Source organism: Coturnix japonica, chromosome 12 (genome assembly GCF_054131305.1).
Source record: "Coturnix japonica strain WE chromosome 12, WE-NBRP24, whole genome shotgun sequence".
Taxonomy (NCBI): domain Eukaryota; kingdom Metazoa; phylum Chordata; class Aves; order Galliformes; family Phasianidae; genus Coturnix; species Coturnix japonica.
Window position 1 is genome coordinate 15198033 of NC_140674.1, and position 15934 is coordinate 15213966.

Below are 15934 nucleotides of genomic sequence, written 5' to 3' on the forward strand. Positions count from 1 at the left end.
TATCACCTCCAACTACAACAGTGTAATTGTTATCTCCAACACATCATCCACCAATATACAGGCTGAAAGATCTCTACACCCATCACCACAAATGCAACTGTGGTTTATGAGAAAGAACACACAGATATTTGATCACAGAACTTCTATTTTATAGACCTTGATTCAAGTTCTTTCCCTCTTGACGCTGTTCTAATAAATAAGGCCCAATTCTAATTCTTCTCTTTGTATCTTTATTTACTAAGCATTGGGACAAATGTAGCAAGTGTTGATAACAAGAAGAAAATATTGACTTTTCAGGATGCAACTGTCCTAAAAGCACTCTTCAGTGCAATAACTGACCAAATCAAGAGGAAAGCAAAAATCTTAAGAGAGAGTAAGTAGAATCCATATGCAGAATCATGCAGAGTTAAGTCTTCCCTGAATCTGTACGACACTGTTTCCTACCGAGGAATAGCACATAGCTGGTGTGGAGGTGGCTTCATGGTACTTGAAAAAACAAACTTGGTGTTGACTTCTTTCACTCCATCTGGCAAGGTGAAGGTGAACGACTGCAGCAGGGTGCAGAAGATGATAAAGAGCTCCAGCCTTGCCAGCAGTTCCCCCATGCATGCACGTTGCCCTGGGAAAAGACAGAAAAGGCAATCAGCCAAAGGATTTCCCTCAAATCTACCTTTCTAGCTCCGGGCTCATTAGCATTATGAATTTTTCTGCTATTGTTGTGATCACCAGGTCTCTACTTCAAGAGAAGCCAGATCTTTTCCAAGAAAAAGGCCTCTCTATGTCATCCATCCTCTTTCAATTGGGCTTTTTTCTTCCCGGAGTTCTTTAAGACACTGGAATGCATTTCTATACCACTTTGTAGATGCCTCCTCAGTTCACATTGAGGAACAAGTGGATCTTTAGTTACTATCACATGGAATAGATCAATCCCTGTTCAGTGCATTTACCTATTGAGAATGGTAAGAATGCTTCTCTGTGTACAAAGTTTCCATCTTTATCAAGGAAATGTTCCGGGTTGAACTGATCGGGTGTTTCCCATTTTTCAGGATCAGTCAGAACAGAGTCAATATTTACCAGAACGATGGTGTCCTGAAAAAGAGTATGTTTGTTAAAGTGCATTGGTTTTACTTTTCCTATTGCTATTGTATTTTTGGCTTTTCAGTAACGCAATGAGTAACAGCTCTTTGTCAGTCTGTGATTTCTGCAGTGCTAGAGTTGCTTTGAGCAGATCCATAAAGAAGGGGTGAAAAAGCAGCTAAAGGAAAAGAAGGGATGGGAGAATATTCAGAACCATTCCTAATGCAGCTTTTAGTTATAAAACTTGAAAATGTTTCAGACTCATTACAACACTTGCAAAACACCACATTTAGAATCTTGCAATGTGAAAATGATTCCACATTTCCAAGGTTTTCAAGTAGAAAACACTCAGCTTGCTTCTTCAGTACCTTTGGAATATGAAATCCCAGCAGCTCCGTGTCCTTCACAGTATATCTGGGAAGTGCAATTAAGACAATATTACTGTATCGTTGGATTTCATGAATTACAGCATTTGTGTATGGCAAGTTTTTTCTGTCTGTGTAGCAAATTAAACGGGAACTGCCCAGGACAGCATCCAGCTCCTTATGGACTTTCTCTGGAAAGAAATAGTCAGCTTTAAATGCACAACAATCTGTAAGCCCTACAGTCATCCTTTTTCCTATTGTTTTGGGGTTTTTTTTAGCTTATAATTATACTCATTTTTGTTGGTTGTTTTTTTTTCTTTATATACTCAATACTACAAAAAAGATATTAAAGAAAAAGAAGAAATTCAACATCTTATGCGGATGAGCTAAAAGAAACATTAATCTCTTACAAAGATACTGGTTTAGAAACTGAGCAGGGTTTGGTCTTCACTCAGAATCACACAGGAATGAATGAACTGAAAAGGCAATTTCTGCTCTGAAATGGCCTGATTGATACCACAGCCTTGATTAATGCAATTAGGTTGATCCTGTGCATCAGGAAACTCAGAGAGGCTGACAGATCGTGTTGTGAGCATTCAGCAAATGCAGTCCAGTCTCAAGTTTTAGGTCTTTTGAAGAGCCATTAGTTAAGAACTACAGGAAACCCCTTCCCTTTATTATCTCTACTGTTTTCTCCCTCCAGTCTACTTCTGCTGCAAAGTACTCAGGAGCACATGGAACAGCAGGAGTCACAAATCAAAGACCCATCATGTGATCTTAGCAGTCTTTTCCAACCTTAATGATTCTATGTATGACGAAACAGATGCATGCAGTTCACCTGATTCACATTCATTAGTTTCTCTGCTGTTCTTTAATTAGCTCTGCTGCTGTCTGAACATGTATACTTTCTAAGAAGCTGCAGAACTGTGCATGGTTACCTTGAACATCAGGATAAGCCACCATGTAGAGCAGAGCCCAACGCAAAGTGGTGGCTGTCGTTTCTGTGCCAGCCAGAAAAAGGTCAAAAATAGTCTGCATCAAATTGGCCTTGTCATATGTAGCATCAGCATCTTCTTTAGACTGCATACAGGAGTGGAAAGCAGCAAGTTAAGACACAAAAAGAGAAGCAAAGCACCTTCTTGTATCAGAGGAATGTTCACTGATACTACCCAGAATGGGGGGGGGAATAAAACAAAAACCTGAAGGGCTAGGAAAAAAAAACAACTTATTGAATATAGTAGGAATTTAATAGGAAGACATTTAACACCCCCCAGTTTCAGCTTTTGTTTCTTTCTCTCATTCATCCAACTATAAGCTATAGGGAGAGATTTTATATTTCCCTAACTACTATTAAACACCATAATAATTAAAGGAATACTTAAAATCCCTCTTTGTCAGTGGAGCCTAAGAGAAGCAGCTAGACACTCACTTTAGCCATCTGATCCAAATAGTAACCAATAAAATCTTGATTTTCACCGATTTTTCCTTTTCCTTTATGGCTTTCAATTTCCTCTTCTAATAGAGCCCTCATAGTATCTATACTGGCAAATGCCTTCTTACACCGTGTTAGAAAACGGGTTGCAATCCAGGGGAGCCGATCGTGGACCTGTAAAAGAGGTAATTTAGATCTGTGCTGTTACTGACATCAGCATAATAAATTTGAATCCTAATATAGGACTGTAGGTAGTGGAGGAAGGGAACGAAAGTCTCCAATGACTCTATCTTCACCACTACTTCAAAAACATATTGCCTACCCAGTAATGTATTAAAAGTTTCCTTAGTCCTAATATTGGGAGAAAAAAAAATGTGAGTATTTTTAATTTCTGATTTATTTTTAGCTAAAATTGACCCTCAGATTAGCTAAGAGCTGAGTTATGGTCCTTTTCAGTTAGTGAGAGATAGGGAAAAATCATGCAAGGTGCAAAACCTGCCAAGTTCCAGCCATGTACACTGGTAACATGACTTCTTGCCTATATGCAGCATTATGGGTCCCATCTGTAAATGGTTAATGGTGTAACTGACCTGTTTTCAGGCTGTCTGTCCCACTGCTTTTGCAGCTGCAGTCACAACTTCAGGCAAAATCACAACAGCAAATTGTTCTGTAACCAGATGTTACAGTGGGAGTACCTCAGTCCCTCTAGGGGCATCAGTATTCATTTCTGTTATAAAAACAACCAGATGCCTTTACATTCTATGTGTATAAAAATAATACAAAAAAACCCCATTATCCTCACATAAAATGAGAAGCTGTTTGCAAATGCTGATATATCATCCACAGCTTCAACCAAGCGGAGAAACCTTTTATCTTCTATGGAGAAGCGGTGTCCCAAAATCAGAGCACAGATTACATTGGTGACAGCGTGAGTTACAGGCACAGTGGGGTCCAGAGGTTTCCCTGTAAACACAGTGACCAGTTTCTCCATTAACACCAATTCTGCTTCTCCCCACTGAGCAGAAATCTGAAGAAATAGAATCGTTCAATCATTACAGTTGGAAAAGACCTCCAAGATCACCAAGTCCAACCCCAACCCCTCCCCACCATGCACTCAGTGCCACCTCTCCACAGTCCTTGTACTCCTCAGAACATTTTACCAAATTCCCTTCATGCTGGTTACGTTGTAAGATGGAAAGTTGCAATTTGTTAGCAAAATATAAGTGTAAAAATGACTTCAGATGGCCAAAACAGTGTTGATTAAAGAAAACAGCAAGACAGCCAGAGGAAATGGAATTCATAGTGGTAATAAGGAAAACATACCCCTTCCAGAGAGCCTTGGCATTCTGTTTGGCAGCAATTGGTAGTAAGAAAAGGGAAGATGTACATACCTTTTGTGTTCCGCAGGTATTGAACCAGGTGACGGGCTTCCTCCTGGATTTGACACTCCTGGCTTTGTTTCCCTACTCCCATTTTCCTCATTGTTAGGAGTCCAAAGCGCCGCTGTTGCTTCCAGAGATGACCATTAGAGAACATAACACCTAGGATCATCATGAATTAACGCTTTATGAATAAACGAACTGAAACTGTTCATGTTTCAATGATGTTTCTCTGTCAAGTCTTTCTCAGTTTTTGCCAGCAGACCCATAGCATTCCTCCTTCCCTTTCTCTCCTCCTTCCCTCTAGTCTTGCCATCTACATCCCGCATAGAAACTTCTTACCATAGCTGTATTCTGCCATTATCGTTCCAAGAGAGCCCAAAAAGAGATGTTTCACAAAACTTCATGAATAGATTAACCTATATTCCACTGTACATTAGGCACTGTTTCCAAAGCACAGTTAGAATTTATCAGGAGAGTCTGTGAAAATAATAGTTACCATTTCCATTAGTCAACAACCTGAAGGCTCTGTTTAATGGCCTTCCAGCCACCTCTTCAGCATGGGCAGTCATCCCCTCCTTCACTGCCTGGTACCCATGTAGGACAATTACAGGTGTGCTCATAAGCCATAAGGTGAAGATCTTGCCATATGTGCTGGCCATCTGTAGAACAAAACAGCATCACAACAACACAACTGAGAACTGGCACATTAGAATCCAGCAGGGTCAGGCTGGATGGAGCCATGATCACCTGATGGTGCTATGGGTGTCCCTGTTCATTGCAGGGAGTTGGACAGGTTGACCTTTAAGCATCCCTTCCAACTCAAACGGTTTTATGACTCTCTGATTCTACATTTAACTGATCCCCACTGATTTTCACATTTATACAATTGAGAATAAATCTCTCCCCAGAATTCAAATGAAAACCGCGTTAGCAAAAACTCATCTTCATTCTTCAGCCAGCTGATGAGTCTATCCACGAGCTGCCTGAAAATACCTTTTTAAGGTATTAAAAAGTACCTTTTTAAGGATGCCGTGGTGAATTCGGAACTTCATCTGCAGCAGATTCCCAAAGAGGGGGAATGGAGCTGGTCCAGGAGGGAGCTGTCTTCGCTTCCATTGCATTCCCAGAAACTGCACGAGCAGCAGAGATGCTGCCAAACACACGAGCACTGCACTCACTGTTAACATTTCCCTTCTGACTTACACGGTGAGCTCGTCTCTGGACAACTGCTACGTAAAGAGAGGGCAGACCCATTTATCTTGTTCTGCCGGTACCTCCCCAAGAAGAAAACGTTCAGGCCTCTGTTCTTCCCTCTTTATCACTTTCCTTTACCTTCTGATCCCAGAGAATTAAATGTTGCTTTTATGCACATGTGGCATTGCCCCATTACATTATAGCCACAAATCCGGCAAGAGTTGGTCCTTCAAAGGGTTCCAAATGCAGTTAATTATATGCTGAGACCACGGTGACAAAAATCCCTGCCTAAGGTGCTGGTTTCAACAGGGGCCTCTTGCAGAGCAGGTAAAACCAACAGAGCTTTCTGGGGGTGCTGCACAGGTAGGTGGGGCTGTGAGGTGGCAGAACGAGGAATTTCTTCAGCCACTGCCTGCAGCAGGAATAAAGATGACGTCTCCATCAGCCTCTTTCACAAGTGCTCTCCCGTAGTCAAGCAGGAGCACTACCCTCTGGGCCCAGTCATTCAACCAGTTCTCTGTTCATCCCTCTTTGCCCATCCAACTTGTGGTACGACAGTTTGTCAATGGCAATCTTATGTGGGACAGCATCAGTGTCCTTACTGAGGCCCCACATTCACTGCTCTCTCCCCATCCACCAGACTGTTCATGTCACTGCAGAGGTTCATCCCATTGGCCAAACACAAATGTCCCTTGGAAGCATTAGTCTGCATAAACAAAATTAAGAAATTCAAACTGGTAAATTGAGAAATATCATAGTAATGTAGTAAGAATACAAGCAAAATAAAAATGCCAAACTAGTCATTATTAAAGATTATGGTGTTACTGAAGATACAAGAGTGGGTGGGTAGAGCGTATGTGAAAAATTAGTTTGCTGACCAGCTTAAAGCAACCTGTAAGCCTTTCTGAAATGCTGAGATTAAACGCTGATGAAAGCCATTCACTGCTTGTCTCGTTGTTAGTAAGTTAAGACTGTTCACATGTGCTTGGGATTGCCATGATTGTTTGGACACTGATTTGCACAAGTCAAGCACACGCTTAAACTGTTTGACTTTGCTCTGTTGGTTTAGGGTGTGAAAGACTTTTGCTTCTGTGCTGACCTTGCTGCATTGTTGCAATCCCTTCTGTGGTCAGGACTGTGCTGACTGAGATCCATTTGTTTATGATTCTGGGGGGTTGGCAGAAAAGGATCTAGAAGAGAACAAAGTTGAGGAAGATCCTGAACAGGGCAGAAGCAGCAGAAAGGTTTGTTATGAGCTCCCATAATGGGATCAGCCTGCAGAGCTGACCTGCTTCTGCAAGGATGACAGATGATATAGCCACAGTTTGGGAGCCACAAGCCTGGATATCAGTGGAGAAAAATAATGGGTATCTTAACAGTGATACGAAACCCCCGTAGTGCTTGGGATGGAAATTAGGAACAAATTGCCTAATACATCACACGCAGTGGCTGACAAACACATAAGCACACAAAATATTCCTTACTGAAGTTTGTCCCACTATGACTGCAAACAGCAGCCACCACAGGTTAAGGATCTATTTAAAAACACAAAGTTAAATGGCACAAATTACTTCTAAGTGAAAGATTCCTCCAGTGCCAGCAGGTTTACTGCTTCATCTGGCACATTTCCTTTTGCCCACCAACGTTTTTACTTTCTCATTCTCATGGAATAGTTGGGTCATCCAGTTTCAACCCTTTGCTGCAGGCTGGTTGCTGCTCACCATGCCGGGCTGCCTGAACTGACTTTGAGCACCGCCTCGACTCCTCTGGGCAGGCTGTGCAGAGCCCCACTATTTCTGAACATCCAACCTAAATCCCCCCCTTCTGGTTTACACACCATGTGGTCCAACCCTGCAGTGAACAGGGACGCCCACAGCTCCATCAGGTGCTCAGAGCTCTGTCCTGCTTGACCTTGGGTGGCCCAAGGGATGGGGCATCCACCACCAAGCTGGACAACCTGTGCCAGTGCATCACCACCCTTCCTGTCACTTTTTTTCTTTTATCCAGTCTAAATCTCCTCTCTTTTAGTTTGAAAATATGCAATATAGGAATGCATGGGAACGATGGGAAGCACCCCCCGTGACCTAACTTTAACGTTCCTTTTCCCCTAGTAGAATTCCTACTGAGCATTGAAGTAAGACCACACACTCTAATATTAAATTTTCTGTGTTTATTTCATTTCTAATATATAAGAAAAAAATGTAAATAGATTTTCCAGATGCTACAAAAAGGAAAACCAGAATATTTTTCAGGTCCAGCTTCTTAGAAACATGACACAACAGTTCAGATTCACTCTGAACTTGAGCTAGAAATGAGGAATATAAAAGGTACAGAAAAGATCAGTCTGCTTGCAAACCCATGGGAGTGCCTCTTCCCCAAATCTACCATACACTGCAACCTAGCGAAGAACTGCACAGAGCTTATAGGGGTGAGGTTTCATTGTGCTCCCAAAGATAAAGCTCAGATTGATTTCCTTATCTCCTTCTGGTGGGGTGAACTTGAATGTCTGCAGCAGGCTGCAGAAGATGATGAAAAGCTCCATCTTGGCCATCACCTCTCCCAGACACACACGATGACCTGCAGGGGAAGGGAAATGCAGTCAGCCCCCAGAGAAGGCTGGAGCCTTACCTTGTCTGGAATCACACTCCTTTTGTTTTGCTTTTTCCAAAAGGAAAACAGTACTGCTTCACATACAGAATCTAACTCAGTTCATTATTAGCTCACCTACCTGCTGAGAAGGCCAGGAACGCCTCTGGGATCACAAAATTCCCATCCTTGTCCAAGAAATGACCAGGGTTGAACTGGTGAGGGGTGTCCCAATACTCAGGGTCAAAAAGAGTTGAGTCTATGTTTGCCATGATGATGGTACCCTGCAAAGAAGATGCTGTTGGCTCGGTTCTGCCTCTGTGTTTCTCAGTCATCAAGAACGAAAGGACACAAATGAATTCCACATAGAATCTGGGGCACAGCTGGGTACACAGTAAACATAGAACAAGTATTTTATTGGGGAAAAACTGCTTAATCACAAACTGTCCTATTTTGCTGAGGTTTTTATCATGCTTCTGTTTCTTAAAATAAAGAAAGAAAACTCTATATCTCAGTTTCAGACATTTCCCTGCTTTATTCCCTTCATGCCTCCTTTTCCATCCTGTTAGCAAATGCAACAGAATGAAGTATATATGGTTATTTACCTTCTTATCCTAAACCTAATATAATGATTTTCCCAATTCTGACAAGCTTTTATAGATTTGCAAATGAAAACCAATGCATCCTGCAAATGGAATAATGCATTTTAACTTATAATTGTCAAGGCAGAGGGAGAGCACAGAGTGATACTGTGCAGGTAGAGATGGCCAAAGATCACACTAGAATAGACAGAGTACCTTTGGAATCTGATAACCCAACACAGTTGTATCCTTCACTGCTTGTCTAGGAATGGTGATTAAAATAATGCTGCTAAAGCGAATGATCTCATGAATCACAGCATTTGTGTAGGGCAGTTTCTTCCGATCCTCATAGTCTATTTGGTGGGAAGAACCCAGAACAGCATCCAGCTCCTTTTGGACTTTCTCTAGGGAGGAAAAGAACTTTATACGTAGAACAACACCATGTTGCTTGAAAAGATTGTCTTAAAGAAAATAAATATGTGGAACCGACTATTATCTACTTGAACGAATCATAGAATCACCAAGGTTGGGAAAAGACCTCCTAGATCATCCATCCAACCGTCCACCTTTCACCAGTATTTCCCACTAAGCCACGTCCCTCAGTACAACATCTGAACACCTTCATGTCCGCATCTCTGACTCACCTTGAATGTCTGGATAAGCCACCATATAGAGTAGTGCCCAACGTAGAGTGGTAGCAGTTGTCTCTGAGCCACCCAGGAAGAGATCAAAAACAGACTGCAACATGTTTTCTTCATCATAGGTAGAATTTGGGACATTTCTAGTCTACAGGTGTCAGTAAGAAAGGTGAAATAAGAGCACAGAATCCATCTAAATATCCGCATCTTTAAAACCACCCATTGCCCACCCTGCCCTAAGGATCGCACAGCATAAAAATAAGCAAATGCGCTACTTTATACTTCTAAAACAGGTCATTGCCTATTCAAGGTTCATATTTGTATTTGATAGGGATTGCATCTGTGTCAAGTCCAGCACAAATTACTCACTTTCTCCATCTGATCCAGGTAGAAGTCAATGAAATCTTTTGGTTCATCCACTGTGCGTCTTTCCCTATGACTTTTGATCTCTTGACTTATGAAAGAACGAATAAAATTACAGCAAGATTCTACTTCTCGTATGGGTCCTGGGAGGTGCTCTAAAGGCCATGGGAGAATTTCATAGATCTGTGGAGCAAGCATTCAACACAGCTACTGTAAGTTATACAACATGAGCAAGGCCATACAGAAATACAGTGCAGATACTTCTGGTGATGAGTTACTGAGTCAGTTTCAACCTTGGATTCCTCCCTTGTCTGCATAACTCAATGACTATCTGCCCTGTCAATTCATCAGCAAAAGAATCCAGTTTTGCAGATAGGTCTATTTTGCATGCATTAACAGTAATACATGTAATATTAATACATACTACCTTGATATAGAGGAAAAAAAACAATCTCTTCTACCCCCCTACAACAAATATCACTTTTCAATGTAATAATAGTGGTGTTTCCATTTCAGAAATGTGCAACACCCCAGGCACATTCCCTTTCTTGGAGAATTCTAATAAAGATCATTAATATAATGGTTGAACAATGACACATCCAAAGCACTTCAAATCCAGTTCGTATTCATGGTTGGTATTTTTTGTAAGATCAGCTTTTAGCATGTCCTAAATACTGTAATAACTATGACAATATATAATGCTATAATTATTATTGCATGAAAATTCTCTAATTACTATTGCCCGACAGAGCAGTAAATATCATGTTCAATAATTAAGTAATTTGCATGTTAAATGAGCTATTTTCTCACATAGTAAATGTAGCTGTTCCCAAAAGCCACGATCTTATTGTAAGCTTCCATCAGCTGCTGGAAAGTTTCATCCTGTAGGGAGAAACGATGCCCAAACACCACTGCACAGATCACATTGGAGACTGCATGAACAATGGGGAAGGAAGGGTCAACAGCTCTTCCTGCCAACAGAGATAAGCACTGGTCACCAAAGCACCATCATCTTTGCTATCTTGAAAGCAAGATCACAATGACGTTTTGTCACAGATATCCCCCATGCTATTTACTTCTGGAGCAAAAATAATCTTACCCCTCCGAGTTACACAAACTATGTGCTGTGTCAAAATCACGACTGCGCTCCCAGCCACCTCAGTGCCTTACCATCCTTGTTCCTGAAGAACTCCACCAAGTGTCGGGCCTCGATTTGTATCCCACGTTCCATTCCTTTATTCCCCATTCCCAGTTTCCGGAGAGTTGCAATTCCAAAACGTCTCTGATCTTTCCAGATAAGACCATTTGAGACCAGGATACCTTCAGCCATCAAGAATCAATTTGATGCCATGTTAATATTCATGTCACGTTAATACTTACTTGCAAGCTATGTTTGCCAACATCCCCACGTGGGTATTGTCCCCCTACAGATGTTGTGTCACCACTGCAGGAGTGGCAGAGAGATTTCCTCAGCCAACAGTACGTTCAGGTTTCTACACCTGGAAATATGATGGTCTCTCTCAGAGAGGTATAGAAGCCAAGAGACCTTTCTGAAGAGCCCATTGGAGAGGTTTGCGTGTTTTCTATTCTTGTTCTATCCTTGGATGGATACGAGGCTGATGGAAACCGGTTTAACCACTCCTGTTTCAAATACAGAACTCTATCCTCCATCCACCAAAATTCAGCAGTGCCTGATGTAAAAAATAGCACAGTAAGAAGTTCTAAACAAAGACACATTGCACCTACAGACTCACTAATACATCTAAAACTCCAGTGCCTTGGGGCATCCAAGAGGGCCACTTCTTGTTTAATAGCTCAGTGCATGCTTTCTCCACAGCAGCCATTGTGCAAAGAAGAAACTGGGAGCTTCAAGGATTTCTTCAGCCTCTGCTCCTCAAGCTCCAAATGAAGAGTTTGAAGGCCTTGGATTATTTCAAAGCAAGGCACAAACTTAGACAACACCAGTACTGGATAAATTACATCAGCAAGTGCAAACGCTGCTGCTTTGGTAAGATTCTGGGACATACATGTGATAGTGGGACTTAGGTGACAACTGAGGAATGCTGCAGAATTGCTTTATTTTGATCCTCATGAACAAATGAGATGGGTGAGCAGGGAACTAAGAGCTTGTCAGCAGACATAGTCCTTCAGCAGATATACACATCTCACCTTTTCCAGAAGAAAATCTGTTGAACCAGTAGGTCTGTAGCCGCCCAGAAACATCCTCCGAGTTGGTGGTGAGACCATCCTTCACTGCTTTGAAGCCATACAGCACCACGATGGGTTTGTGACCCAGCCACAGTGTGCAGATGTTCCCATAGGCTTTTGCTAGCTGCGTGTTAAGTCAATGTAAAACAAAAACAAACCAGCCAAAAAACAATAGGAGAAACATCAACCGGAATGCACACACAATGGGGTCTTCTCTTCCAACGTGACATTACCCCGGGGTTCAGGAAATGAAGAGGGAAAAATAGTTTTGTTCTGTGATGGGAACGTTTATGACAACAAAGCTGTGGCATCACTCTGGGATCCCACTATTCACAGTAATGGTGAAAAGAACAGCTGCTCTTGCTCTTTTTAACACATAACATGGGTTATCTTTCTGATATTAATGATTATAGAAATACCCCTGGCTGGGTATTTACAGTAGGTTTCATATGAAAGTTCACCTGCCCATTTTTAGTTACATTTTTCGACTCCTCGTTTCATTTCCTCAGCCAAAAAAAACCCTAGAACTTCTTGAAATTACACATTTACAAACAGAACATTGGAGAAACAGGTTCAAAAATGCTGAAATCCTCCATTTGTCTTTAACCCAAAGACATCACTATCCCCATACTCATTTATATCACAGGAGGCTGTAGATTTTGACTCCTTTAGGCACTTAACTTCCATGACTTATCTTTCCTCCCTTTTAAGTTCTCCCAACCAACATATCAACCTGTCAGCAACCATAGTTGTTGGTTACAGCTTTTGTTCCTTCATTCCCATCCACAAATGCGTACCTTTTTCAGGCTCCCGTGGTCAGCTCTAAAATTTATCCACCAGATGCTTCCAATGATGGGAAATGGGACCGGGCCTGGAGGAAACCGGCGACTTCTCCATTGCAGTCTCAGGAACTGCAAACCCAAAAGAAACAAAACTAGGGATAATAGCACCACAGTCACCATTTCATACCTCCAAACCAGTCTGTCACTGAGAAAGCTGTTATTAATCTGTTAAACTGACTCGGATTCTATTTAACTCTTCCCAGAGAGAACCCAGACTGCCACATCTAAGCTTCCTTCCCTACCACATTTCTCTAGCCGACAAAATGAAGAGTGTTTCCACTTCTGAGCACACTTAATACATTGCTATGCTGCAATATGCAAATAGCTGCCATCACTCTGAGATCCAACCAAGGCCAGAAGGCGGGCACTTTATTCTGACTCTCATCTGCTATTCAGAAACATCCCATTGAGCAGCCGATTTGGTTGGAAGCACTGGTTAGGTGCAAGCAGAGAGCTGGGATACTAAGCTGGAGTTCTTTGTTGTGCCTGCCTGCATGTGGTTTGTTGCTTATTTTTGTTTTTCCATATTTCTGTCTGTTTTTTAAAGAAAAAAAGATGCTCCATTGTTGGTAGCTTCTAGATTGCCCCACTGCAAGTTGTCAGAACTAGCTCTGAAAATACCTGTACTCAGGTTCATCCTTTCTCAGTACAAAGCCTCTGTGACATCCACGTGCACAACAAGGAACAGAGTGTGACTTCTTGTCCAATCACCACTGGTACTTCACAAGCCCATCAACCATCAGCCATCACCACCCAGCCCACTCATGTCACTGTGACATGAGTGAGTTTGGCTAAGGGCTTTTATTTGGTTGTTTGTTGTAACTGAAGGGTTCATGGACACATCCAGCACAGCCCACTCCTTCCTACAAACCCAGACAGAGCAGAATGGGACAACTGAGTTACTTCTTCTCAGTACATTGTCAGTGTCAGCCCTTAAGTCAATCAAGAAATGGGATAAGCAGCCAGTGTCATGAAAATTAATTTCCAGGTTAAAAAATGCTTTCAAGCACAACTTTCTTCCTTAAAAAAGATCATCATTTTCTAATGGCTCTGAAATACTGACTCATGTTTCAGTTTGTGATCTGCTACAAAACCCAGACCCTCGTCTGCTTACTCCCGCTCCATCTTCACCATACAAGGAGGAACAACATATTATTACATCATCCCCTACCTTAGCAAGCAGCAGGTGAATGTTTCAGGTTATTTGGCCAAATTATAAGAGAAAGCACTGATGGGAAAAGAACAAAAAAGCTGAGAACTTGGGGATGACAATGGAAATCAGCTGGATCCAAGAAGTGTTGTGGTGACATGTCCTCATACAATGGCTGTCTGCTAAGTACAGAATCACATAGTGACTCAAGAGTGGCAGTAAGCATTAAGTAGCAGGCTGACCACTGCTTGCTCCTGCACTGGGCAACAGGTAATTGCTCTATGCATTTCAACTGTGTATATTCACAGAACTGATGTAAAAGGTACTCTGCACAGAGGTGATACAGTCAGGGTAGACTGCAATGCAAGTAGTCACGCAGAAGGGGAAAAAAAACATTAAGATATTCAATTTGTTTCATTTTTATAAGGTTTGAATAGGATATTTCCAAGATAGCTGTTCCAAATAATTGTAATCTTTCTGCGTGTTTTTGTCCACATTAAGGCTTGTCATTCAGTAGGTTTCTACACTGCAGCCATTGCTGACCACAAATTACACCCAGTAACAGCCAAAATAAAGGTGCAACAAGAAAAAGCATTAAGCAAAAAGGATGTCCCGTAATAAAAGTAAAACAGATGAACAGCACAGCACTGGGCTTTTCCTTTCAGTCACTCCTAGATGAGCTCCCCTGCTTAAAAATCCATCCACCTCCTGGTTTCTCTGGGTGTTGCCACGCTGTTGAAAAATAGATTCTACCTTTCCCAATCGCGAGCAATCCAAAACCCTTTGGTGTTTCAGCCCACGTTCCTCTCTGAATGAGAATGGCATCGAGTGTGTTTATGTTCTTCCCAGTCCCAAAAGCTAAATGTGCAATAGCTGAACATTTCTCAGCTACCATGGTAGAACTCAAAGTTCTTCTCAGGAAGAAACAGAATGTTAATACCCATTTCAGCTTTCTCTTATCTGAAACGTTCTGTTCTGACTGTGACTATTAACATTCCAAGTGCAATATTTAGGCTACTAAATACATCAAAAATACTGAAACAAATACTCAAACACTAAGAAATGCCAAAACTAAGACTGTCTGCACAACAAGCATTGCTTCTTAGTGAAGCCTTATTGAGAGCAGTACCAGAGGTACCGTGGCTGAACCTAAGGCATTCAGCATCTCTACCATTCCATTAAATAAAACAAGGTGCATCAGAAGACCAAAAAACCGATAACACAGTGGTGGGACTGAGAAGGTAGAAGAGGATCTCACAGGGAGGATTTTGGAAAGGGGTTTGTTGTGAGGGCAATTCCTTGTTCAGTGTCTCCATTCTGTGTGAGCAGCACCTCCCCACGCAAGCCCTGCATACACGGCTGTGCCAAGCAATACCTGCAACAGCACAGAGCCTCACACTGCTTTCTAACACACTCTAAATCCACCTTTGCAACCCACAACTCAGCACCTAAGCCCTGGTATTATAACACACCCTGAGCACAATGCAAGCACCACACTCACCTCTTGTTTGCATCTCACCTTTCTGATAGTGCTGCTTTCTTGCTGGAGGGGGGGGGAAAAATTCAGATAAACCAGGTTTTGCCACCCCAACAGAAACAGATAAGATGGGAGATGCTTTTCAGTTGTAGAGATTACAGACACTTTTAAGGCAGTCTACTTCAGAGAAAGTCAATGAATAGCAACTAAGCAAAGAAAGACACTTAATATGTCAGTTTAGCCTTTTGTTGCTTAAATTCAACTGTTTTCCTGCTCAGAGTCTATATCCTATTGTGCACTGCGCACACATTTCCACTTATGTAAGAGAAACCACACAAAAATCACAGTGTTTCAGGGAGGTAATAAGTAACACATCCTCAGCATTTAACTACAAGTAACTTCAGAAGGTGTTACCACTATGCAAGACAGTTGGTTTTCTTGTATAACTGCTTGACAATGACTGCAAGAACCAATATCAACACACACAAAAAGAAAGAAAAAGAAAAAATACTAGTTGTGTCAAAAAACTGTGACAGATCACAATTGCAGATCATAAAAGAGAGAAGGTGTGGCTTGGCCAGCTGCAATGGATCACATATTTCCAAGTTTTCTGAAGACTTCAGCTTAGGAAAGCTGTAG

The 15934-nt window shown here is 41.8% G+C and overlaps 2 protein-coding genes across 6 annotated transcripts; both read right to left on the minus strand.

The window, feature by feature from the left end:
* Positions 1-207: 207 nt before the first annotated feature.
* On the minus strand, positions 208-6225 carry LOC107318108 (cytochrome P450 2J6-like). Of its 2 annotated transcripts, XM_015871511.3 has the most exons (9): positions 5273-6197; positions 4753-4915; positions 4266-4415; positions 3677-3837; positions 2872-3048; positions 2381-2522; positions 1446-1633; positions 948-1089; positions 208-619 (listed from the first exon to the last, which is right to left on the minus strand). In XM_015871511.3, the coding sequence occupies exons 1-9, from the start codon at positions 5441-5443 to the stop codon at positions 441-443; spliced, it is 1473 nt and encodes a 490-aa protein (XP_015726997.2). In that variant the 5' UTR covers positions 5444-6197; the 3' UTR covers positions 208-440. The 2 variants fall into 2 exon arrangements, with proteins under 2 accessions (XP_015726997.2, XP_085369769.1); XM_085513643.1 differs by lacking the exon at positions 208-619 and having other exon boundaries at positions 1022-1089; positions 1446-1491; positions 5273-6225.
* A 1380-nt stretch (positions 6226-7605) lies between these two features.
* Positions 7606-15787, minus strand: LOC107318141 (cytochrome P450 2J2-like). 4 transcript variants are annotated; one of them, XM_015871579.3, is made up of 10 exons: positions 14572-15787; positions 12624-12737; positions 11788-11950; positions 10789-10938; positions 10429-10589; positions 9625-9801; positions 9262-9403; positions 8834-9021; positions 8179-8320; positions 7606-8027 (listed from the first exon to the last, which is right to left on the minus strand). In XM_015871579.3, the coding sequence occupies exons 1-10, from the start codon at positions 14641-14643 to the stop codon at positions 7849-7851; spliced, it is 1488 nt and encodes a 495-aa protein (XP_015727065.2). In that variant the 5' UTR covers positions 14644-15787; the 3' UTR covers positions 7606-7848. The 4 variants fall into 4 exon arrangements, with proteins under 4 accessions (XP_015727065.2, XP_085369764.1, XP_032302449.2 ...); XM_085513638.1 differs by having other exon boundaries at positions 8179-8419; positions 12624-12760; positions 13290-15787; XM_032446558.2 differs by lacking the exon at positions 14572-15787 and having other exon boundaries at positions 12624-13267.
* Between the last annotated feature and the right edge of the window lie 147 nt (positions 15788-15934).